Source organism: Oryx dammah, unplaced genomic scaffold (genome assembly GCF_014754425.2).
Source record: "Oryx dammah isolate SB20612 unplaced genomic scaffold, SCBI_Odam_1.1 HiC_scaffold_28, whole genome shotgun sequence".
NCBI classification, from domain to species: Eukaryota; Metazoa; Chordata; class Mammalia; order Artiodactyla; family Bovidae; genus Oryx; species Oryx dammah.
In genome coordinates, this window is record NW_024070212.1 from 72,858,514 (window position 1) to 72,882,925 (window position 24,412).

At 36.9% G+C, this 24,412-nt stretch overlaps 1 protein-coding gene across 1 annotated transcript in view; it reads left to right on the plus strand.

Moving 5' to 3' along the window:
* The window catches only part of ANKRD13C (ankyrin repeat domain 13C), a 91,645-nt gene that overhangs the window by 56,625 nt on the left and 10,608 nt on the right, over positions 1-24,412 (plus strand). The window contains exons 8-11 of the mRNA XM_040232577.1: positions 5,643-5,774; positions 8,976-9,137; positions 19,056-19,135; positions 21,708-21,806. Of these exons, the coding sequence (XP_040088511.1) occupies positions 5,643-5,774; positions 8,976-9,137; positions 19,056-19,135; positions 21,708-21,806 (473 nt within the window). The remainder of the gene's footprint in view (positions 1-5,642; positions 5,775-8,975; positions 9,138-19,055; positions 19,136-21,707; positions 21,807-24,412) is intronic.

Genomic DNA, 24,412 nt, shown 5'->3' on the forward strand with positions numbered 1-24,412 from the left:
TGGACAGGGAAGCCTGATGTGCTGCAGTCTATAGGGTTGCAAAGAAATGGACATGACTGAGTGACTGAACTGAACTGAACTGAAATATTTTGAATCTTCACCAGCAAACAGATTATGACTAGCTGACGGTTCAGATAATGGTTAGCATTTTTTAGCAATAAAGTATATTGATATTTTTAAATTAAGGTAAGTACCTTGCTTTTTAAGCATGATGGTATTGCACACTGCACAGACTACAGAATGGTGTACACGATGCTGGTGTCACACTGATACATTGGAGCATTTGGAAAAGGAAGTAGGGTTTGGGGTTTTAGATGATGTTCATAGTGAGTCCATTGCTGATATCAGTGCACTTGTTTCAACCTTCTCTTTATGTAGACTTTTCTGAAGTGTTTTCTATTACTAGTAACTCAGTTCTTAAAATTTCATTTCCTTGTGATTTGACTTTGGCCAATAGATGTTCCTTTCCCTTGTTTCTCTCTTACTCTGTTTTGCCTCTTCCTTTTTCTCTACTTCAGTTAAGTTCAGTTCAGTCACTCAGTCGTGTCCAACTGTTTGTGACCCCATGAACGGCAGCATGCCAGGCCTCCCTGTCCATCACCAACTCCTGGAGCCTACCCAAACACATGTCCATTGAGTCAGTGATGCCACCCAACCATCTTGTCCTCTGTCGTCCCCTTCTCCTCCTGCCTTCAATCTTTCCCAACATCAGGGTCTTTTCAAATGAGTCAGATCTTCGCATCAGGTGGCCAAAGTATTGGAGTTGTAGCTTCAACATCAGACCTTCCAATGAACACCCAGGAGTGATCTCCTTTAGGATGGACTGGTTGGATCTCCTTGCAGTCCAAGGGACTCTCAAGAGTCTTCTCCAACACCACAGTTCAAAAGCATCAATTCTTGATCCCTCTGCTTTCTTTATAGTCCAGCTCTTACATCCATACATGACTACTGGAAAAACCATAGCCTTGACTAGACAGACCTTTGTTGGCAAAGTGATGTCTCTGCTTTTTAATATGCTGTCTAGGTTGATCATAACTTTCCTTCCAAGGAGTAAGCATCTTTTTATTTCATGGCTGGAGTCACCATCCACTGTGATTTTGGAGCCCCCAAAATAAAGTCTGACACTATTTCCACTGTTTCCCCATCTATTTGCCATGAAGTGATGGGACCGGATGCCATGATCTTTGTTTTCTGAATGTTGAGCTTTAAGCCAACTTTTTCACTTTCCTCTTTCACTTTCGTGAAGAGGCTCTTTCTCTGCTTACTTCTTGAATATTGATAGGCCCTTGATGTTGTTCTCATTTTTACAAATTGCCAGAATATCCCCACAGCTCTCACTACCTCTTTTTAGTTGATAATTCACGAGTATTTATTTCTAACTCAAATCTTCTGAGTGAGGACCTATTTAAATGCCTATTGGGTATCATATGCATCTGTTAAGTACGTCAAAATTCAGTTTGTTGAAGACTTAACTCATTATTTTCCCTCTAGGTGCCTGTTCTCCCATTTTCTTTCTTTTAGTGATTAACATCATTTTCTGTTCCGTGAGAAAGCTTGGAGTTTTTTGGACATCTTTTCTTGTACTCTCAGGTTTCCTAATTAGAGAACATGTGTGGTTATTCTTGTCTCCCTAATGCATTATGGGTGCACGCATGCTATATTGCTTCAGTCTCGTCCGACTCTGTGTGACCCCATGGACAGCAGTCCACCAGGCTCCTCTGTCCACAGGGTTCTCCAGGTGATAATACTGGAGTGGGTTGCCATTTCCCTCTCCAAATGCCTTATAATTATCCCTTTTTTATTGATGCTGTTATTGCCATAATTTAGATACTCACTATTTCAGCTGGACTGCCACAAATGTCTCATAAATGATCTTCCTGGCCCCTTTCTTGCCTGCTTCTAAATTATCTCACATATTGGAGATAGGTTGAACATTGAAAACAAATTCATGAAACTTGTCTTCCTTAAAGAAGTTTAAAAGTTCCCTATTGCCAAGAAGAATGAAATCCAAATTCCTCCTCATGGTATGGTTCCTTCATGACGTGGCTTTTGCTGACTTCCCCATGATTGCCTACCTTGTTATCATAGCTACCCCCATGCTGAACTCTTTGCAGTTTTTTCCAGGCTATTTAGTATTTCATTCCTTTGTTCATGTCTCCACTTCCAGGAATACACTTCTTACACTCTCACCCTGGGGATACCTGTTTAGTGTTGTTGCTTCCTGCCCTCCAGGGCGACCATTCTCTTCTTGATGCTTCACTAAATCTGGTACTGTAGAGCTGCGAGTGCTATTTCTCTTTTTTCTTTTAATCTATAGGGCGTTCTTCTTTTTTGGGGGGCTAAGCTCCTCAAAGGTATGGGGTTCTTTTAGTTGTGTTCTCTGGTACTTAATACAGCGTCAGTGCATTTTAAGCCAGAGTTTGCCAAACTCTTTTTGTAAGGGAGAGAGTCAACATTTTAGATATTTAAATGTATTTGTGGGGTCATAGATATGCAGGTGACACCACTCTTATGGCACAAAGTGAAGAGGAACTAAAAAGCCTCTTGATGAAAGTGAAAGAGGAGAGCGAAAAAGTTGGCTTAAAGCTCAACGTTCAGAAAACGAAGATCATGGCATCTGGTCCCATCACTTCATGGGAAATAGATGGGGAAACAGTGGAAACAGTGACAGACTTTATTTTTTTGGGCTCCAAAATCACTGCAGGTGGTAACTGCAGCTATGAAATTAAAAGACACTTACTCCTTGGAAGAAAAGTTTATGACCAACCTAGATAGTATATTCAAAAGCAGAGACATTACTTTGCTGACTAAGGTCTGTCTGGTCAAGGCTATGGTTTTTCCTGTGGTCATATATGGATGTGAGAGTTGGACTGTGAAGAAGGCTGAGCGCTGAAGAATTGATGCTTTTAAACTGTGGTGCTGGAGAAGACTCTTGAGAGTCCCTTGGACTGCAAGGAGATCCAACCAGTCCATTCTGAAGGAGATCAACCCTGGGATTTCCTTGGAAGGAATGATGCTAAAACTGAAGCTCCAGTACTTTGGCCACCTCATGCGAAGAGTTGACTCATTGGAAAAGACTCTGATGCTGGGGGGGATTGGGGGCAGGAGGAGAAGGGGACGACCGAGGATGAGATGGCTGGATGGCATCACGGACTCGATGGACATGAGTCTGAGTGAACTCCGGGAGATGGTGATGGACAGGGAGGCCTGGTGTGCTGCGATTCATGGGGTCGCAGAGTCGGACACGACTGAGCGACTCAACTGAACTGAACTGAACTGATGGTCTCTGTCACAGCTACTCATCTCTGCTGTTATTAACGTAAAAGTCACCTTGCTGCTAGACAATATATAAATGAATGAGTATGGCTGTGTTCTGATAAAATTTTACTTACAAAAACAGGTGGTGCACTGGATTTGACTGCTGTTCATATTCTGCTGACCCTTATTCTAGACTCAGAAATGTACTAAATAATTTGAATTCTTGTGTCTTAAATAACAATAGGATAGCTAACGAGGCAATAGATGAGTTAGAAAGATGATACTAAAAGAGAAGCCAGAGATTAAGGCTAATGGTGTAAATATTAGCTGATGTATTTAGGGTATATGCGTGTGTATTTTATGTCTAAAAGAATATAGAAAAGCTAGGTAGTGAGCAGTAGTTCTCAAGACAGGGAATACTTGTTTTTTTCCTCCAATATGGATATATAAGTAATAACTGTTCATTAAATGCTTGCTGAATGAATGTAATTAATAACAGGTCATTTTCAATGATGTGGTTAGGAGATAGTCAGTGTACAATTTATAGAAGAGTTCTGTTTCAGATGTTTTTTGCGGGTTTCCCTCATGGCTCACTGCTAAAGAATCCGCCTGCCAGTGCAAGAGAGAGACATGGGTGTGATCCTTGGTCCAGGAAGATCCCACATGCCAAGAAGCAACTAAGCCTGTGTGCCACAGCGACTGAGCCTGCACTCTGGAGCCTGTGTTCTGCAACTCGAGAAGCTACTGCACTGAGGACACTGCACCACAACTAGAGAGTAGCCCCCACTCACCTAAACTAGAGAGAAGCCTGTGCAGCTACAAAGACCCAGCACAGCCAAAATAAATCCATAAGTAAAATTATAGATAAAAAGGTTTATTGGAAATGCGATGTTTGAAACTTAAGGCAAATTTCTTCATAGGTAGTGTTACATATAGTGTTGTTCCCAAGCTAATACATAAAATCCTAATTTATAACATATTTGCATCATGAGGATTAATAGTTCTGTACAATCTGTGCCAGCCAAAATTTTGCAGTTGTGTTCAGAATTAGTTTGGGTTACCAGGAATACATTTTCATTTATTACAGCCTTAGCATTAATGTCAAGATTTTCCATTCCTTACTTGCAAGGGTGAAGGAAATCTGGGTGAAAGTTTGGTGGTGAAGAATAGAAAATGGGCCTCTTGGGAATCTAGAAATCAGGAAATATGGAAAATAGAGCCTCTAGTTATTGTAAACCCTATGGATGATTCTCACTCTCCACTAAGGCTCTGGGTTCTTCTTATTTTCTCCTTCTCTCTTTCGGATTCTGTGGTCCGAAGTATCAGGGAAACTCTCTTAGCCTATTAAGAGAATAAAACCTCATTTATTACCTACTCAGTTACTCTTCTATACTTGGTCATTTAGTTACATTTCTGTACATGAAACAAGTACAAAGCTTTTTCTTTTAAAAAATATTTATTGATCAATTATTATATGCCAGCACAAGTTATTACTTATTAGCAGCAAGACTGCTAATTGAGTTTGGAAACCATGGGATGATATTTGTGGATTCCTTTTCTTTCTTTGATGAGTATAGAGAAGATCCTATACTCCTTTCCTTTCTTTCCTTCTCTTCCCTTCCTTCCATCCACTTAAAACTATTCGGAAAGAAAGTCTGCTTTCCTTTCCTTTCTTCTCTTCCCTTCCTTCCTTTCCCTTCCTTCCTTCTACTTAAAACTATTGGGAAAGAAGGGCTCAAATGGTAGCAGTGGGTCTTCAGGTTAAAAAAACTAAAGTAAGATTCATCTGTATTTAAAGAAAACAAAACCTTTGTATAGGCATTTTGTCTCAGACCTGTCTACTTAATTCTTAAATCTTCTGTAATTATGTACTCTGTATTTATGTAATGAGTAATCAATCTAGTATTATTTCCATTATATATTTCTATGATGGGGTAAACTATTATTATTTTCATTATAAAGTACATTTTTCATGTGTCCTGTATTTTTAGATTCATAATTAGTTATAATTCTGACTAATATAGATGAAAGTAAAAGTCGCTCAGTCATGTCTGACTCTTTGCAACCCCATGGACTATCCAGTCCATAGAATTCTCTAGGCCAAAATACTGGAATGGGTAGCCTTTCCCTTCTACAGGGGATCATCCCAACCCAGGGATCGAACCCCGGTCTCCCACATTGCATATGGATTCTTTACCAGCTGAGCCACAAGGGAAGCCCAACTTATTTAGATATATGAAGTTTAAACTTCTGTAATTATTTTTAGAATCGGTCCTTTTTGCTTCTTGAAATGTGTAGCATTTTAATTGTTGATATTTTCATTTGTGGCACTAATAACCTTTAAAAACTTAGCTTCTTATATCTACCTTTTGCCTCTACCTCAGGAATCAGAGATGGAAACAGAAGAAGAGGTTGACATTTTAATGAGTAGCGATATTTACTCTGCAACCTTATCAACCAAATCAATTTCTTTCACACGTGCCCAAACTGGATGGCTTTTTCGGGAAGATAAAACAGTATGTGCAAATCGAGATTTTTACACTTTAAAACTGTTCAGTATTTAATATTGCCAAAATAATGTGATGGAAACGCGTGTAGAACAAGTAGCTTGGTTAATTGTCAAATCATGTGTTCTTTTCTCCTTGAATCCAAATAGGGAGTTATAATGGTTGGTTACAGAGTTGGAAGATCATCTTACAGAAGCCAGGAGAGAAAGCTTAGTTCATTTGAATTTTATGTTGAAAAATATTCTTGTTGTCAGTTGCCTTGTTGTTAAATAGGAAACAATGTCTTCACATGGTTCTATTATATTTCTAATGCTTTAATTTTAAGAAGACCATAAAGAAGCTCCACTGTTAAATTCATTTCCCTGGACCTTTTTTCTACTTTTCAACTTTAAAACTATTTACTTACCCCTTATCTATTCCTGAGTATTCCATATATTTGACTAAGGCTAAATAAGCTTACATTTCTGCAGTACTTGTTTAATTAAACCTCAATGGAGGTTTCTCCATTAGTAAATTGTCAATTCTTTCCATAATTCTTATTTCATCTGCTCAAAATATACTCACACATTTTTTAGTTGGATGTATGAAGAAGCATTTTATAAAATTTTAAAGAATAAATAACATTGGGTAAGGGCCAAGATTTTATGAATTTATCTTTTATTACACACAACAGAAATATATCCTTATTAGAAAGACAAAAGTAAATTAGTCAAGGTTCTCTGAGAAACAGAATCAATAGGAGACCTTTATCTATCTGTATATATGTATATATCTGTGTGTGTGTATATGTATATATACACACACACATATATAGACAGAAGGAGAGAAGAGTGAGGAAGAGGTTGATTTACTTTAAGGAATTAGCTTGTGTGAATGTAGGACCTGGTAAGTCTGAGATTTGTAGTGCAGTCTAGCAGGCTGAAAATTCAGGAAAGAGGTATATGGTTTTGGGCCTGAAATCTATAGATCAGGATCTCAGGCAAGGTTTCTGTGTTGCAGTCTTGAGGCAGAATTGCTTTTCCTTTGGGAGACCTTAGTCTTTGCTCTTCAGGCCTGCGTTTGATTGGAAACAGCCTTCCTACCTTATGAGGGTAATCTGCTTTACTCCAAGTCTACAGATTTAAATTTCAACTAATCTGAAAAATGCCATCTTGGAATTCCTCAGCAGTCCAGTAATTAGGACATGCTTTCACCACCATGGCCTGGTTCAGTCCCTTACTTGGAGAACTGAGATCCTGCAAGCTGTGTGGCGCACTCCCCCAGCACCCAATGTTGGCTTCGTAGCAACATCTCAACTGGTGTTTGTTTGAACAGTTGGGCATCATAGTCTAACCAAATTGACATAAAATGAACTACCACACCATCTTACATTTAAAGCTGAGAAACCCCCCTTGACTACAGCTTATAGTCCCAGAGTCTTTTGCAGAAGATCATCCAGCTGTATATCTTCCTGACTTTTTTTATACTTTATGTACATTTTTGTTCAGTTGCTCAGTCATGTCGAAGTCAATGTACATTGAAATATATCTATAATACTCAACATATCTCAATGTATACTGATTTATATCTATAATAATATTTAGTTATTGATACAAATATTTATTTTTTCAAAAAGTGTCATTGCATTGTATCTATTATTTTGCAACTCCTCCCCCCACCCACCCAATTTTTAGTACCTCTTAGAATTACTTTATTCTTCTTAGCTACTGCATTGTATTCCATAGTATGGATATATTGTAATTTATTTACTCAGTATCTTATTTTTGGATGTTTAGGTGGATACACATTTGTGTCCAGTTTTCGCCCAGTGTAAATGATGTTACATTTACCATCCTTTTATATCCCTTTGCATTGTCTTTTATAGCTAGCAAGAAATGGAATGGTTGTATTATGGGAAATATACATTTAAGTATTTGTGTTGATATGACTTGTCTTTTGATTTATTTTTAATAAATGCTTTTTCATTATAAGATTTCAAAAATTGATCATTATCACCTGAATGTTTCCCAACCACAGAAAAATTCTCACTTTGAGATCTAGGTTCATCAGTTTTCATCTCTAAGCCTATTTGGCAACAAGTAACATTATAGGATTTCCAGATGTGAGATCCTATATTGCAATCCATTTGTTGGCCTGAGTCTTATTTGTTTGTACTCTGTTCTTCTGGACAGCATTAGAAGGATCACTTCAAGAGAAGATAAAAATTGAAGCTGCTGTTCATCTAGTACTACTGCTAAGCAGCTCAAAGCTCTTGAAGAGTGTCTAGGTGATCTTCTTAAATCTTTGACAGGTAAGGAGGGAGTCAGTAATTGCTTATAGTTCCCATTTTGTAGGTAGAAACAGGTGCAAAATGCCTTCCTTTCTAATGATTAGTAAGGAAGACACAGAGCAAGGTAAAAACAGAAACCACTGTAAACACTTAGTTTTGGAATTCCAGAAAGCAGCAGCAAGAGAAGTGACTTGCATATAGGTAGAAATGGGAAGCCTGTTTTTGGTAAGTTACTGATCATGTTGTTTCAGGTAAGGCATTTCAAACTCTGACCACCTGTGGGTCTGAAAAAAATGAAGGTTAATGTTGAACGAGGACTCTTCTTGATGTCCTTTTATTCCATTTGAATTCCCCAGTCTCAATCCATAATATAAATATAAATTGTACTAGTGAGCAAGACTGCTTGGTTGTTCTCTTTTTGTTGAAAGAAGCAAGCAACTGTATCTTGGAAGTTTGGGCCTGCTAGAGAATATTGGAACAGGTAATTAATTTTAGTTGTACTAGAAGTTTTTATATGACTTAGTTTATTTCTTTTTATTCTAGTTTTTATTTCTATCTATAAAATGGGAACATTAATTATCCCTGACCCCTCCTTATAATTCATGATATTTGATTATTATCTAAATTAAGTTATCTGTAGCTTTGTGTTACTTAGTAGATTCTAAAGGAAACTATGTGCTGTTTAATTGGAGATTAACTATCTGCATTTTATGTGTTTAAAAATTTTCCTTCACAAATTTAAAATGTGTAATGTTATGTATTTTTTAGCTTAATAGAATGTATAAGATAATTTGATAATTTTAAGTACCAGAGGAATATTTATTTTCATCTAAATGTTACATGTTTATGGAGAAACTGTATATTTTACTTTGAAACTTGAAAAAAAATCTAAGGTAAACTTTATTTGTTTTATTATTTTGAAATATTTGATTTCGTTTTAGGAAAGGGTAGGAAACTTTTTGGCCGACTTTTATCTGGTGAATGGACTTGTTTTAGAATCAAGAAAAAGAAGAGAACATCTCAGTGAAGAAGACATTCTTCGAAATAAGGCCATTATGGAGAGTTTGAGTAAAGGTGGAAACATAATGGAACAGAACTTTGAGGTATACTTTTACTTTTCTTAATGTATAATGTTCTAAGGGAGGGGGTAGACTTCATTCCTGGCATTCAGTGAGTTTATTTAAGTATGCTCGTAGGTTTTGTTTACCATGTATCACCTTTTATTTTTTTGTGATGGTCTGGTGATTTTTTTGTGAATCTGTTGTTTGTTTTTGAGTCTTCACTAATAAATAGATTAAAATCATTTTGTAAACATGAAACCAAAGCATGATCCCTTTGCATATATTTTTTTCTACTCCATCAACTGAAACCTGCTGCTGCTTTGAAGGCCTTGCTAACAATCTGCCTACTTTATGAAGTCATTTTTAGCCAATCAGTTCAGTCAGGTCAGTTCAGTCGCTCAGTCATGTCCGACTCTTTGCGACCCCATGAATTGCAGCATGCCAGGCCTCCCTGTCCATCACCAACTCCTGGAGTTCACTCCTTTAGCCAATACCATCCAATAAATTTTGTATTCAGTATGTATTTATTGAAAACATGCTACCTGCAAAGAATTGTGTGACAGTTAGGAAAGGGGAGGGAAATCAAGGAAATACTTAGGTACAAGACACAATAACTTGTGTCTGCAATCTTATTTCCTTAGTAAGATGAATTGAATTGGTTCTTAACTGTTTTTTATTTTAACAATTTTAGATTTTAAAACTGGGAAAAAAAAGATTCCCAAAGATTAACATTTTATGACACTTTTTATAGCAGTGTTTTCAAATTGTAGAATTGGGACCTCTAGCGGATTATGAATTCAGTTTAGTGGGCTATTATGACTACTGCTTTGTTTTTTTAAGTAGAATCTAAATTCAGATAATAAAAACTAGAGCACATAGTGTGTGTGTGCGCTCAGTCACTCAGTCACGTCCAACTCTGTGACCTTATAGACTTGTACCCCTCCAGGCTTCTCAGTCCATGGGATTCTCCCGACAAGAATACTGGAGTGGGTTGGCATATTTCCTCCTCCAAGAGATCGTCTGGTCCCAGGGATCAAATCCTTGTCTCCTGCATCTACAGATGGGTCCATATTACTTTCTGAATCAGTAGTGTCAGGGGTGTGTGTATACGTTGTGTTTATGTGGATATGTGTGACTGCTGGGTTATAGTGTAAAACGTCAGTCACAGTTACGAAAAGCTTAAAGGCTACTGTGAAGAGACTTGAATTCCTTGAATGTTTAGTCTCTCCCTTGCAGTGTTGTGCCAAATTACATTTTCAGTTCAGTTCAGTCGCTCAGTCATGTCTGACTCTTTGCGACCCCATGAACCACAGGGAGCCAGGCCTCCCGGTCCATCACCAACTCCCAGAGCTTACCCAAACTCATGTCCATTGAGTCAGTGATGCCATCTAACCATCTCATCCTCTACCATCCCCTTCTCCTCCTGCCTTCAATCTTTCCAACATCAGGGGCTTTTCAAATGAGTCAGCTCTTCGCATCAGGTGGCCAAAGTACTGGAGTTGCGGCTTCATCAGTTCTTCCAATGAACAACCAGGACTGATCTCCTTTGGATGGACTGGTTGGATCTCCTTGCAGTCCAAGGGACTCTCAAGAGTCTTCTCCAATACCACAGTTCAAAGGCATCAATTCTTCTGTGCTCAGCTTTCTTTATAGTCCAACTCTCACATCCATACATGACTACTGGAAAAACAATACCCTTGATTACATGGACCTTTGTTGGCAAATTAATGTCTCTGCTTTTTAATATGCTGTCTAGGTTGGTCATAACTTTCCTTCCCAGGAGTAAGCATCTTTTAATTTCATGGCTGCAATCACCATCTGCAGTGATTTGGAGCCCAAAAAAATATAGTCAGCCACTGTTTCCACTGTTTCCCCATCTGTTTGCCATGAAGTGATGGGACCAGATACCATGATCTTCGTTTTTTGAATGTTGAGCTTTAAGCCAATGTTTTCACTCTCCACTTTCACTTTCATCAAGAGGCTCTTTAGTTCTTCACTTTCTGCCATAAGGGTGGTGTCATCTGCATATCTGAGGTTATTGATATTTCTCCCAGGAATCTTGATTCCAGCTTGTGCTTCCTCCAGCCCAGCATTTCTCATGATATACTCTGCATGTAAGTTAAATAAGCAGGGTGACAGTATACAGCCTTGATGTACTCCTTTTCCTATTTGGAACCAGTCTGTTCTTCCAAGTCCAGTTCTAACTGTTGCTTCCTGACCTGCATATAGGTTTCTCAAGAGGCAGGTCAGGTGGTCTGGTATTCCCATCTCTTTCAGAATTTTCCACAGTTTATTGTGATCCACACAGTCAAAGGCTTTGCCGTAGTCAATAAAGCAGTAATATATGTTTTTCTGGAACTCTATTATTTTTATGATGATCCAGTGAATGTTGGCAATTTGATCTCTGGTTCCTCTGCCTTTTCTAAAACCAGCTTGAACATCAGGAAGTTCACGGTTCACATATTGCTGAAGCCTGGCTTGGAGAATTTTGAGCATTACTTTACTAGCGTGTGAGATGAGTGCAATTATGAGGTAGTTTGAGCATTCTTTGGTAGTGCCTTTCTTTGGGATTGGAATGAAAACTGACCTTTTCCAGTCCTGTGGCCACTGCTGAGTTTTCCAAATTTGCTGGCATATTGAGTGCAGCACTTTCACAGCATCATCTTTCAGGATTTGAAATAGCTCCACTGGAATTCCATCACCTCCACTAGCTTTGTCCGGAGTGATGCTTCCTAAGGCCCACTTGACCTCAAATTCTAGGATGTCTGGCTCTAGGTGAGTGATCACACCATTGTGATTATCTGGGTCGTGAAGAGCTTTTTTGTATAGTTCTGTGTATTCTTGCCACCTCTTCTTAATATCTTCTGCTTCTGTTGGGTCCATACCATTTCTGTCCTTTATTGAGCCCATCTTTGCATGAAATGTTCCCTTGGTATCTCTAATTTTCTTGAAGAGATCTGAAGGCTTTCTTAGCTCTCCTTGCTATTCTTCATTCAAACAGGTAGATCTTTCCTTTTCTCCTTTGCTTTTCGCTTCTCTTTTCACAGCTATTTGTAAGGCCTCCTCAGACAGCCATTTTGCTTTTTTTGCGTTTCTTTTTCTTGGGGATGGTCTTGATCCCTGTCTCCTGTACAGTGTCACGAATCCATCCATAGTTCATCAGGCACTCTGTCTATCAGATCTAGTCCCTTAAATCTATTTCTCACTTCCACTGTATAGTCATAATGGATTTGATTTAGGTCATACCTGAATGGTCTAGTGGTTTTCCCTACTTTCTTCAATTTAAGTCTGAATTTGGCAATAAGGAGTTCATGATCTGAGCCACAGTCAGCTCCGGGTCTTGTTTTTGCTGACTGTATAGAGCTTCTCCATCTTTGGCTGCAAAGAATATAATCAATCTGATTTTGGTGTTGACCATCTGGTGATGTCCATGTGTAGAGTCTTCTCTTGTGTTAGGGATAGACAAAGTTTGTAGAAAAGTATGCCAGGTTTCAATTAATTCATGGTGATACTGTGTTTGTTTGGAAAATTATTTTATTGTTTAAGAAGTTTATATATTGAGCAAATCAGCCATTGTTTAATGAGTACAGGATGTAAAAGTACTTAAGAATCCACATTAAATGTTTAAGTTAAAATGTGATCAGACCAGTTTAGTATGATCCTATTCTCTTCCTGTCAGATCCTTTTGCAGTCCTCACTTTTCTTTTGTCCTTGGGATAGAGCCTCACTAGACTTTATTTTCCAGACACCTCCTGGTATTTACTGAGCTCTTGATCAGTAGGAGTTGTAGGATGTGTTATGTTTGGGTAATAGGAAATGAACTGAGAGAGGGAATGATGAGCTTAATCTTTGACAAAGCCACTACCCTTTTTCATTGTAAAATAGCCAAAAAAGGCATTTCTTTGGACCTACATTGTTATTTATTTTTTATTATAGTTCTTTTTAAAAAGATGACATTGTTTTGCTTATTGCTTATACGTGTTTACTGCTACCTTTGTTTAATTTTGGCAGCAAACCATTTTGAGATAAGTACACAAGTTATTTTCTTTAGGATGGAATTTGTAACAATGCAATTGAATTGTAAAGTGGTCTTTAATTGACATTTTAATCAAGTACAGTTTTACACATTGAGTTTAAAACTTAGTTTAATCCCAGATGCCTATATAATAGAACAAAATAATGTGAGTTAAATAATTAAGCTTTTGACTTCTAATTAGGAATCAAAGGAAATGGTTCCTGGGTATTATGTGAAGTATTTTTTCATATATTATCTCATTTGGTTATTAATTATTACAATGACCTACTGAGATTGAAGGCAGGAGGAGAAGGGGACGACAGAGGATGGGATGGTTGGATGGCATCACTGACTCAATGGATATGAGTTTGAGTAACCTCTGGGGGTTGGTGATGGACAGATAGGCCTGTCGTGCTGCAGTTCATGGGGTTGCAGAGTCAGACACAACTGAACAACTGAACTGAACTGAGATGACCATCATTATGCAATTTTATAGAAAGGAGAGTGAAGTTTAAAAAAAATAATATATCTGAAATCATAAAGCTGTAAGTAGCAATGACGGGTTTTGATTCTAGAACTGTTCCCCAGGTTCTTCTTGTTTTAAGTATATTGCTTCCCAGTCTGCCTTTGTTATAGTCTCTTCTTTGTGTGTATCCACATATTTAACCCATCTTAGCAATTCTTTCAGAATATTGTGAAATTGAACCTGGAAAAGGAATAGGGAAGTTTGCTATTGAAAAGTGTATTAAAACTTAGTATTGTGTTTTTTTCAGTGATGTGTCTAAAACATATTAGTAAAAAACACGTTTTTGGCTTCTGAGCATTATTGAAATTTTTGCAAGCCTAGAAAAAATATATGACTATTTTTATTATGATTGTTTTCAAAAGACATGAAAATATTGTATATATACATATACATTTTTTTTTTTCATTTTTGGGTGGCATTGCGTGGCTTATGGGATCTTAGTTCTCTACACAGGGTTTGAACCTGCAGTGAAAGCATGGTGTTGTAACTACTGGGTTGCCAGGGAATTCCCGAAAATACTATATTTTAAAGTCACATTTTAATAAAATTTCATTTCTTAAAAATAAATATACTAGTCTTTTTCAGAATGAATTTATGTTCTTTATTCTAAATAATTCGCTTTTGAGTTTCTTCTCATTTTTATAGCCAAATATTTGTTTTTATTTCTATAAGAAATAGTGTATAGGTAGCATTTAGGAGAAATTGCTGTTTAACTAGTTTTGCCATGCCTACTTCTTCTTCCCCCCTCCTTTCCAGACATAGTTCTAATATTTAGTATATATTTTTAACAGTATTTTTTATAGTAGAATTTAAGTGCTCAGAAATTCTTAAGTCATGGCTACTTGCTCCTATACTTTTGGTGCTGCTTTCCACTTTGTTCTATCCAACTGGAGGAAGCAATGTCGTATTTATACGTTAGACAGTCATTGATAAAAGTATTAATTGTATGCCAACTAGATATATATATATGTAGAATATTGAGTTAACCTCTGTTAGTGATTATATATTTTTTAATATATAAAATCAAAATAGGAACACATAGACAGAAAATACATGAATGCCTTAAACTTCCAGAAATCTTTGCAACATAAAATACTAAAATTTAGCAAATCTAGCAATAAATTAAAACTCTTTTTTTATGCTTTAAGAAAAACAGGCATTAGAAGTTTGCATTTAATTATGTAGGAAAGGTTTGATGTCATTTCAGTTACAGAGCCTTGGGGAAATAACAGAAAGCCATCTGGTGTCCTGTGGCAGCCTTCATGTCTTCCTGTTTCATTAAATAGTTGAGATAACTGCACGGAGGGAACACTGACCGATTCAACTGCAAGTATCAATATATAACAAAGGGCAAGTTAGAATAAACATAAACTAAGACAGAGCTTATTAAAATATAACAACTGATTTTCATAATGATGAGGTAAAGTGTTCAGTAAAAGGTTATGTTAGATTCATTACAGTCTCTACTAAGATGGGGGATGTATAATAGATAGTTTAGAAAGAATTCTACTGGAAATAGTAGAAACTGCTTAGAGAAGTTTATTACCTGTAAAATTATGTGACATGCTACATTAATCATGCCAGAAAAATGAGTCTTCACTAAGATTTTATATATTTTTATATATATATATATATATATAAAACACTGGTTATAGCCAAATATATATATAAGTATTAAATATATATATATAGGTATTAAATAGACTGGTGACTCAGTGGTAAAGAATCTACCTGCAATGCAGGAAATGCAGGTTGGATCCCTGGGTTGGGAAGATCCCCTGAAGGAGGGTGTGGCAACCCACTCCAGCCTGGAGAATCCCATGGACCCAGGAGTCTGGTGTACTACAGTCCCATGGGGCTGCAAAGAGTTGGACACAACTGAGCGACTAACACTTCCACTTTTTTCATGATGTTAGTTTGGCTGACTATAAGAGATTCAAAATTACAGTAACTTAAACAAGACAGGAGTTTCTTTCTTTCTTATGTAAAAATCTGAGTTTGTATGGTTTCATTGCTCTGTGAGTTCATCTCAGACCTATCCTTTTTTTTTCTGTCTTATCAATATTTCTCTAGCGCTTCTAGGATCTAGCTCTCATCCACATGGTATATGATGGTTTATTAACTGCTTAGTATCCCAACCATTAGGAATAATAATTCCTAATAGTAATTAGGAAGGAAAGGCCATACATGTTCTGTTTGAGAACCCAACCAGAAGTTGCACACATCACTGCTCAAATCCCATTAGTTAGAACTTAGTTACATGATAACACTCAGCTGGCTGTAAAGATGGCTAGAAAAGAAGTCTTTTATCTAGGAAGTAACGTGTCCAGTCAAAAATTGGTAGGAAGATTCTTTTACAACAAAGAATAGGAGAATAGATTATTGATTGAGTAGACATCTAGTATTCTCTAATGTCTCTTTGTTAGATACACAACTGATGCTTCAGTTACCACATAAATACTAGTAACTCTCACCCAATATATACCTTCAATTCTGACCTGACTTTTAATCACCAAATCTATAGTATTTTCCTTCCTCCACATGGATAAACATAAGTGTCTAAAATTTAGTATGTTTAAATCTGATCAGACAATTTTTTTCCTTCTCTGAGTGGTACCACCATTATCTGCTACCATGACCTAAGTCAGCACCCTGACATTTGTCCTTGAACTTCTTAACTTTCCTTACGTCTGTGTCTATGCTGCTGCTGCTGCTAAGTTGCATCAGTCATGTCCGACTCTGTGCAACCCCATAGATGGCAGCCCACAAGGCTCCCCCACCCCTGGGATTCTCCTGGCAAGAGCAGTGGAGTGGGTTGCCATTTCCTTCTCCAATGCATGAAAGTGAAAAGTGAAAGTGAAGTTGCTCAGTCGTGTCTGACCCTCAGCGACCCCATGGATTGCAGCCTTTCAGGCTCCTCCGTCCTGGGATTCTCCACACAAGAGTACTGGAATGGGGTGTCATTGCCTTCTCTGTGTCTATACTTGATCACAAAATCCTAAAGATCTCACGAATCTCTCTTCTTCCACTTTGAAATAGCTCCCCTTATCATTTCTCATTTGAATTAGAGATAGCTTCCTAACTTACTGCTACCAGAATGAGCTCTCTGAAATAGATTGAACCATGTAAAGCCTTAATAACTAAAATGTATAGAATATTTACTATTTGTTAGGCACTGTTTTAAGTATTTTAGGTTAACTATCCAGTTATATCCTTACAACAACCTTGAGAGGTTATAGTTAACTAAACGAGACAAAGGAGTTTGAATAATTTTCCAAAGTCAGCTAGTAATTGGCAAAGCCAGGATCTGGTCAGTCTGGCTCCAATGTTTGTGTTCTAAAAGCTGCATAATATTGCTCAAAATATTTGTCCATTGCTTTTTGAGTAAAATACAATCTACTTACTGCATAAAACCCTTTCAAACTACTTTTTCTCTTCTGTTTTGCCCTTTTACCCTGTATCTTGCTGTTTTCTTTTTGTGTATGCTACTTATGCCAACTAGACACACCACACTTGTAGTTTCCTGTTACAGCATGCTTGTTCTCACCATTGTTTGTTCTTCAGTGTCCTTCAATTGGTTATTTTGTTCTCTTTCTTTCAGACTTCTCCACTAGGAACCAGCCTTTCTCGCACATCTTTTTGGCTGCCTGCCCCAGCCTGGGTCAGGCCGATCTCTTCTCTGTGCTCTTTATGCCATCCTCTTGATCTCTCTTATCATAATAACCATCACCCTGGATTATAATTATTCACTTCCTGTGTGTCTCTTTATAAGCTTCTCAAGGGCAGAATTTTGTCTTTCATACTGCCTGATTCTCAAAAAACTATTAGTTTCCTTTCATCCCACATTCTTCAGCCGTTACTCAGAGATCATCAATGACTTCTAGCCAACAAAATCTAACTGCCAGTTTTTCAGCCTTCTTTAAAGTCTTTGTGTTAGGGTACTGAAACAGTCTTTTCACGTCCATGATACCTTGGTACTCTGGTTTTTTTTTTTTCTTATTGACTAATATCTCCTTTAATTTTAAATGCTTTTAAAGGCTCCTTTCTGTCCTCTTCCTGCATTCCCCCATCCCACCACCCCCAGTCTGTGTGATTTTTAGGACTCAGTCATCAGTCTTGTTTTCTTACTTTTTATTTAGTCAGAGAATTCTTAACATTATTTCTAAATATGATTTCCTTCTTGATTCTTCTCTTTTTGTAACTGCCCTCTAGGAACTTCCCAGTATAAAATACTCATTATTATTTACTGAATCTTTTCTAATGTGCCAAGCACTAACCCTTTCTATACATTGTCTCATTGAATTTTTAACTGTGAGGTGATGGTCCTATTTCCATTTTGCAGGTGAGTTAAATTGACAGTTATGTAAAGTTTCTTGTCCCAGTTCACATAACTACTAGCTAGTGGAGCTGGGTGGGATTCTGGCTCATTTTTGTGTCTTCAGAATCCTTGGTTTAACATGCTGCCTATCAACATCTTAAACTCATTATATCCAAAACTATACTTCTCTGAATGGAACCTCTCCCAGTGGTACTGTTTTTTGTTGTTGTTGTTATTTATAGCAGTCTTTTCACGTATTACCCTTTTGCTGTACATAGTTTGTCTTGTTCATTTTCCTTAGCAATTTCTACTCTACTCCCTTATTTCTTTATTGCCAGTTTATCCTATAGTGATCCAGATTCTTAGTTAACAAAGACAAGGGGTAAGTTTTAAACCTGATATGACCCTTACCACTGTTGTTGATATTCCTTTTGAACTTTCCTCCCTAGTTCAAGTCAACCTAGCTAGTATTTTCATTATTAATTCTCCCTGTCCAAAATATTCTTTTCCTTTTCTTTTAAATTGGAGTGTTAATCTTCTAATCTCAATTTATTGTCTGTAGAAGACTGCCCTGTTTTCTGAACCCCTGTATTACCCAGTTTTTTGTAAGCACATTTTGTCTTTAGTCATTTAATATTTTGTATTCCTGATTAACTGTTCATGTTTGTATATGTTTTTTCTTTCCAGCTCTGAGCTGTGAGCCCCATGAAGTCAGGATTAGTTTTTATACTTCTCTGTAGTTCCCATGATCAGCATCTAGCATAATGTCAGAAACATTTTAGATGATTAAAGCATCAAATGAATGGATTTTACCTCTTTTATACTTCTCTTTTTTTTGAGATTTTAAAAATGATATTAATAATAAATATTACTGATGGAGCTTATAACATCATGGAACTATCTCCAAATAACCTCTTAAAGCATTATATTGATGATATTAAGGAGATTGTAGTTTATTTTATGTTTTAATTTTATATTTTTTAAAATATAATTTTCTTTTCTGTCTCCCTCTCGGTCTCTCTTTTGTCTCTATTCCCCCCTCCCTCTTTTCTTCCTCTCCCTCTCCCCCTTACTCTTTCTTTTTTTTTTTTTTTTTGGCAGCCGATTCGAAGACAGTCCCTTACCCCTCCTCCTCAGAACACTATTACATGGGAAGAGTATATATCTGCTGAAAATGGAAAGTAAGTGTTGGTTTTGTTGTGTTTATGTATTCTTTGGTTTATAGGAAAAAAGTTTTGTAAAAAAATTTTTTACAGAGAATTAGTAGTACAGTTTCGTCTGAAGCACTTCTTTTTCCTTTTAAAAATGTGGATGAAGTATGATGAGGGAGAAGCATCCCTAATTACATTCTCTTTCGAGTAAAATGTAGAGCCACAGTTTTACATCCCTCTTGGCAGTTTATATACTCCCCAAAACCCATACGACATTATCCTAAGGAAATAGAATATGAAAACTGCCTAGTGAAACTGCTTGTTTGAGTTTTTTCACTGTAAGATGAACTTTATATTCTCTTCTTATCCAGAGTCTTTTGCAAGGTGTGTAAAATCACTCATTGTTTATCTGCTTTTTACCTTTCCATGTCATCATCCCTTTGTTTCAGCCTCTGCCAGAGTACTTCTTCTTATCCTTACCCAAGACAATTGCTAAATGTTACAGTTGCACTTATCTCACATGCTAGTAAAGTAATGCTCAAAATTCTCCAAGCCAGGCTTCAGCAATATGTGAACTGTGAACTTCCAGATGTTCAAGCTGGTTTTAGAAAAGGCAGAGGAACCAGAGATCAATTGCCAATATCTGCTGGATCATGAAAAAAGCAAGAGAGTTCCAGAAAAACATCTATTTCTGCTTTATTGACTATGCCAAAGCCTTTGACTATGTGGATCACAATAAACTGTGGAAAATTCTGAAAGAGATGGGAATACCAGACCACCTGACCTGCCTCTTGAGAAACCTATATGCAGGTCAGGAAGCAACAGTTAGAACTGGACATGGAGTAACAGACTGGTTCCAAATAGGAAAAGGAGTACGTCAAGGCTGTATATTGTCACCCTGCTTATTTAACTTCTCTGCAGAGTCCATCATGAGAAACGCTGGGCTGGAAGAAGCACAAGGTGGAATCAAGATTGCCGGGAGAAATATCAATAACCTCAGATATGCAGATGACACCACCCTTATGGCAGAAAGTGAAGAGGAACTAAAAAGCCTCTTGATGAAAGTGAAAGTGGAGAGTGAAAAAGTTGGCTTAAAGCTCAACATTCAAAAAACGAAGATCATGGCATCTGGTCCCATCACTTCATGGGAAATAGATGGGGAAACAGTAGAAACAGTGTCAGACTTTTTTGGGGGGGGTGCTCCAAAATCACTGCAGATGGTGACTGCAGCCATGAAATTAAAAGACGCTTACTCCTTGGAAGAAAAGTTATGACCAACCTAGATAGTATATTCAAAAGCAGAGACATTACTTTGCCAACAAAGGTCCATCTAGTCAAGGCTATGGTTTTTCCTGTGGTCATGTATGGATGTGAGAGTTGGACTGTGAAGAAGGCTGAGCGCCGAAGAATTGATGCTTTTGAACTGTGGTGTTGGAGAAGACTCTTGAGAGTCCCTTGGACTGCAAGGAGATCCAACCAGTCCATTCTGAAGGAGATCAACCCTGGGATTTCTTTGGAAGGAATGATGCTGAAGCTGAAGCTCCAATACTTTGGCCACCTCATGGGAGACTTGACTTATTGGAAAAGACTCTGATGCTGGGAGGGATTGGGGGCAGGAGGAGAAGGGGACGACAGAGGATGAGATGGCTGGATGGCATCACTGACCTGATGGACGTGAGTCTGAGTGAACTCCGGGAGTTGGTGATGGACAGGGAGGCCTGGTGTGCTGCAATTCATAGGGTTGCAAAGAGTCGGACATGACTGAGCGACTGAACTGAACTGAACTGAACTGATATTGCTTATAATTAGTAAAGTACCTAGTACATAGTTTGTAGCCAGTAAATGTTGATTGAATAAAAGAATGATGAATGAATAGTTTATTTTGAATGAAGAAATAAATAAATTTTTCTAGCTGACCATATCAAAGAAAGTACTATCTTTCATAGAAAATGTTCTTTTGTTGGAGAATAAATATTACTTACCGTTATGCTTAGGAAGAAGTTGTGTTCTCTTTAACGTTGGAAGGTTTGTAGTATACTTTTTAAATTTCTATAAAATGATTCCTTCTTATAATATTTGACAATATAAAATTCTTTATGCTTTACCTTGCTTCCGAGAACCATAGATAGTAAAAAAGAGATTGAATTGAATAAGTGATTTAAAAATATGGAATGGTATATATATATTTAAAATATAAATTTATTTAATTGGAGGTTAATTGCTTTGCAATATTGTATTGGTTTTGCCATACATCAACATGAATCTACCACGGGTATACACGTGTTCCCCATCCTGAACCCCCCTCCCACCTGGAATGATATTTTTAAAGTTTGTTTTTTTCTAGGATTTTGGTTTGTTATTAAAAATAGTGATTATTAAAATTATATTCAGTGTGAAATAACTTTTTATTCCTTGTTATTTTCCTTGTTACCCTTGTCTCAATTGTTATACATGTCTCATTCTCTTTTAGCATAATTTTATTTCTATGCTCAGAGTAAGAAAAGTTGAAATATTAATGAATGTCATTGGAAGATGACAGATTCTTCTTAGGATGATGATAGAGTGTGGAAAAAATTTCCTAATATTTTCTTTTTCAATTTAGAGCTCCTCATCTGGGTAGAGAACTGGTGTGCAAAGAAAGTAAGAAAACGTTTAAAGCCACAATAGCCATGAGCCAGGAATTTCCCTTGGGAATTGAATCGTAAGTTTGTTAGTAACTGCACAAGTTTATGAAAGAAACTATTAAAATCTTAAGGCTGTACTTATGTTTGCATCTGAGTGGTAGATTTGAGGCCTTTGAAATGTAAAATAGCCTTTGCTTTGGCAGTGTCTACACCCTTCTAGTAATTTTCCAGCTCTCAAAATATTAACATTTTAATTATTTCAACTAAATAAAATTTTGAATAATTTTTTTAAATTATAAAAATAATACATGAATACATGCGTATTGTAGAAAACCTAACAGTATGGAAGTTTATAGAATAAACATGGCAGTTTTCTTTGATCTTCCTAATAGTTGACAGGTAAATAACTAATGTATTTTTGTCTAAATTTTGCTTTGTGTTTTTTTAGCATTTTTTGTAAAAATGGGGGAATAGTCTGCATTTTATTCTGTTTCCTCTTTTCTCTTAAAAGTGAGTTATCTTGGAGTTCTTAAAATAATTACGTTATCTTTTTTTTTTCTTTCCTTGGTATTTTATGGTATTAATGTACTGCCATTTATTTTGTTATCCTCCTACTGATAAACATTTTAATTACTTTTAGTTTGTCACCATTATAAACAATACTCCCATGAATATCTTGAATATATCCTTCCAACCCTGTATTCATCAGTTGCTCATTAAAAAAAAAAAAAAAAAAAAAAACCAGTTTGGAGAGATGTGTGGAATGTGAGGTGGGTAGCTAGAGCTGATTCTGACAGATCTGTAAATTCAGGCTTCTCACAAGCTGAGGATGAGTTGAAGCCCTAGCCTTTCCTTCCTAGATCCTTCTACTTCCAGTCTGATCTAATACATTAAAAAAAAATTTCTTTTGGAAGAGAGCAGGACCCTTATTTTTCTACAGATTCTATACACATCCTATACTCCTCAATGGCCAAGTTTTAGAAGAGTAGATAGAATTCTATATCTAGTCTTCAAGCTGTTGATCAAAGAGGAAAATAATAGTTCTCAGAAGATGTAGGAAGGGAATTAGCCATACATATAAGTCTGCAAAATTTATCTTATCTTGAACCCCAAATGACTCTAAGATACTCTGGATATATACTGTAAGGAAGAAGAAAACTGTAGCAAATTATAAGATGTTATCAGTTTTAGGAGTCATTCCAATTTCAGAGATGTTAATATGTGAATAAAAATTAGGTATCTTAGAATTTATAAAATGTGGCAATTATAACCATTCCCCCTTAAAAAAGTAAAATAAGGATCATAGATAGTATGTAAGAGCTAGACAAAGAACTCATTCTAGAATAAAATATAAGTGAAAATACAAGTTTTAGAAATACTTTAGGAGATCATAAAAGAACATGATCTGTAAACTAGATCATTCTAAGGTACAACAGAATGAAATGAAAAGGAGATTATAAAGCTAAGGAAATAAATTAAGCACTAAATAGCACTATTGCAAAAGAAATACATTAGAAACAACAATGAATAGAACAGATGTGGCCAAAAATTAAATTTTGATAGCTAGTAGTGAATCCAGTGAAAGAAGTGCATGTGCTTGTTAAATCTGCTCAGTCGTGTCCGACTCTTTGTGACCCTTGGACTGTAGCCTGCCAAGCTCCTCTGTCCATGGGATTCTCCAGGCAAAAATACTGGAATGGGTCGCTTTGCTCTCCTTCAGGGGAATGTTCTGGACCCAGGGATTGAACCCACATCTCTTGTGTCTCGTGCGTTGGCAGATGGGTTCTTTACCACCAGTACCACCTGGGAAGTCCAGTGAAAGAAAATGTTAAAGGAATTTGAGAAGTAATATATATGGAGGCTAATACTATTCAGTCCTCAATATTCATTGGAAGGACTGATACTGAAGCTGAAACTCCCAACAGTTCAGCCACCTGATGTGAAGAACTGACTCATTGTAAAAGATCCTGATGCTAGGAAAGATTGAAGGCAGGAGGAGAAGGGGATGACAGAGGATGAGATCGTTGGATGGCATCACCGACTTGATGGACATGAGTTTCAGTAAGCTCCAGGAGATGGTGATGGACAGGGAAGCCTGGTGTGCTGCAGTCTGTGGGGTCACAAAGAGTTGGATACAACTGAGTGACTGAACTGAACTGATTTATGGAGGAGAGTGGTTCAATATAAGGATCGTTGCTGTTCCACTTAAATAAAAAGCCTCCAAAATGTAAACAAAATAGTATTCAAAATATAATAGAAGGAAATTTTCTTGTGTGGAAGAATTAAATCTGTAGTCTGATTAGGCTCCAATAAAAATAGACAAGAAGTAGTAACAGTGATTATCCTGATTAAACTATTGCATTTCAGTTATAATAGAGAACTCTCTAAAGGCATTTGGGAGAAAAGGTATTGAAAAAACAGCCTGACCTTACGTTTTTTCACAATTAGGTAAGATGTCATTTATATATCAAGGCAATTGAAAAGGACACAGAAGAATTCAGTCAGTGCAGCAGCCCTGAGCCCTTCTTGAGAGAAAATTAATACTACTTGAAATCAAATTCATCCAACCAAAGGCTAAAAGGATGAGTTACAGTATAATGACTAGTGTAATACTGAGTGCTAAGAGACCTTGTGAAATTGTGTTACTTAAGAGGGAAATAGTATAAACTGAAACTATGCCAGT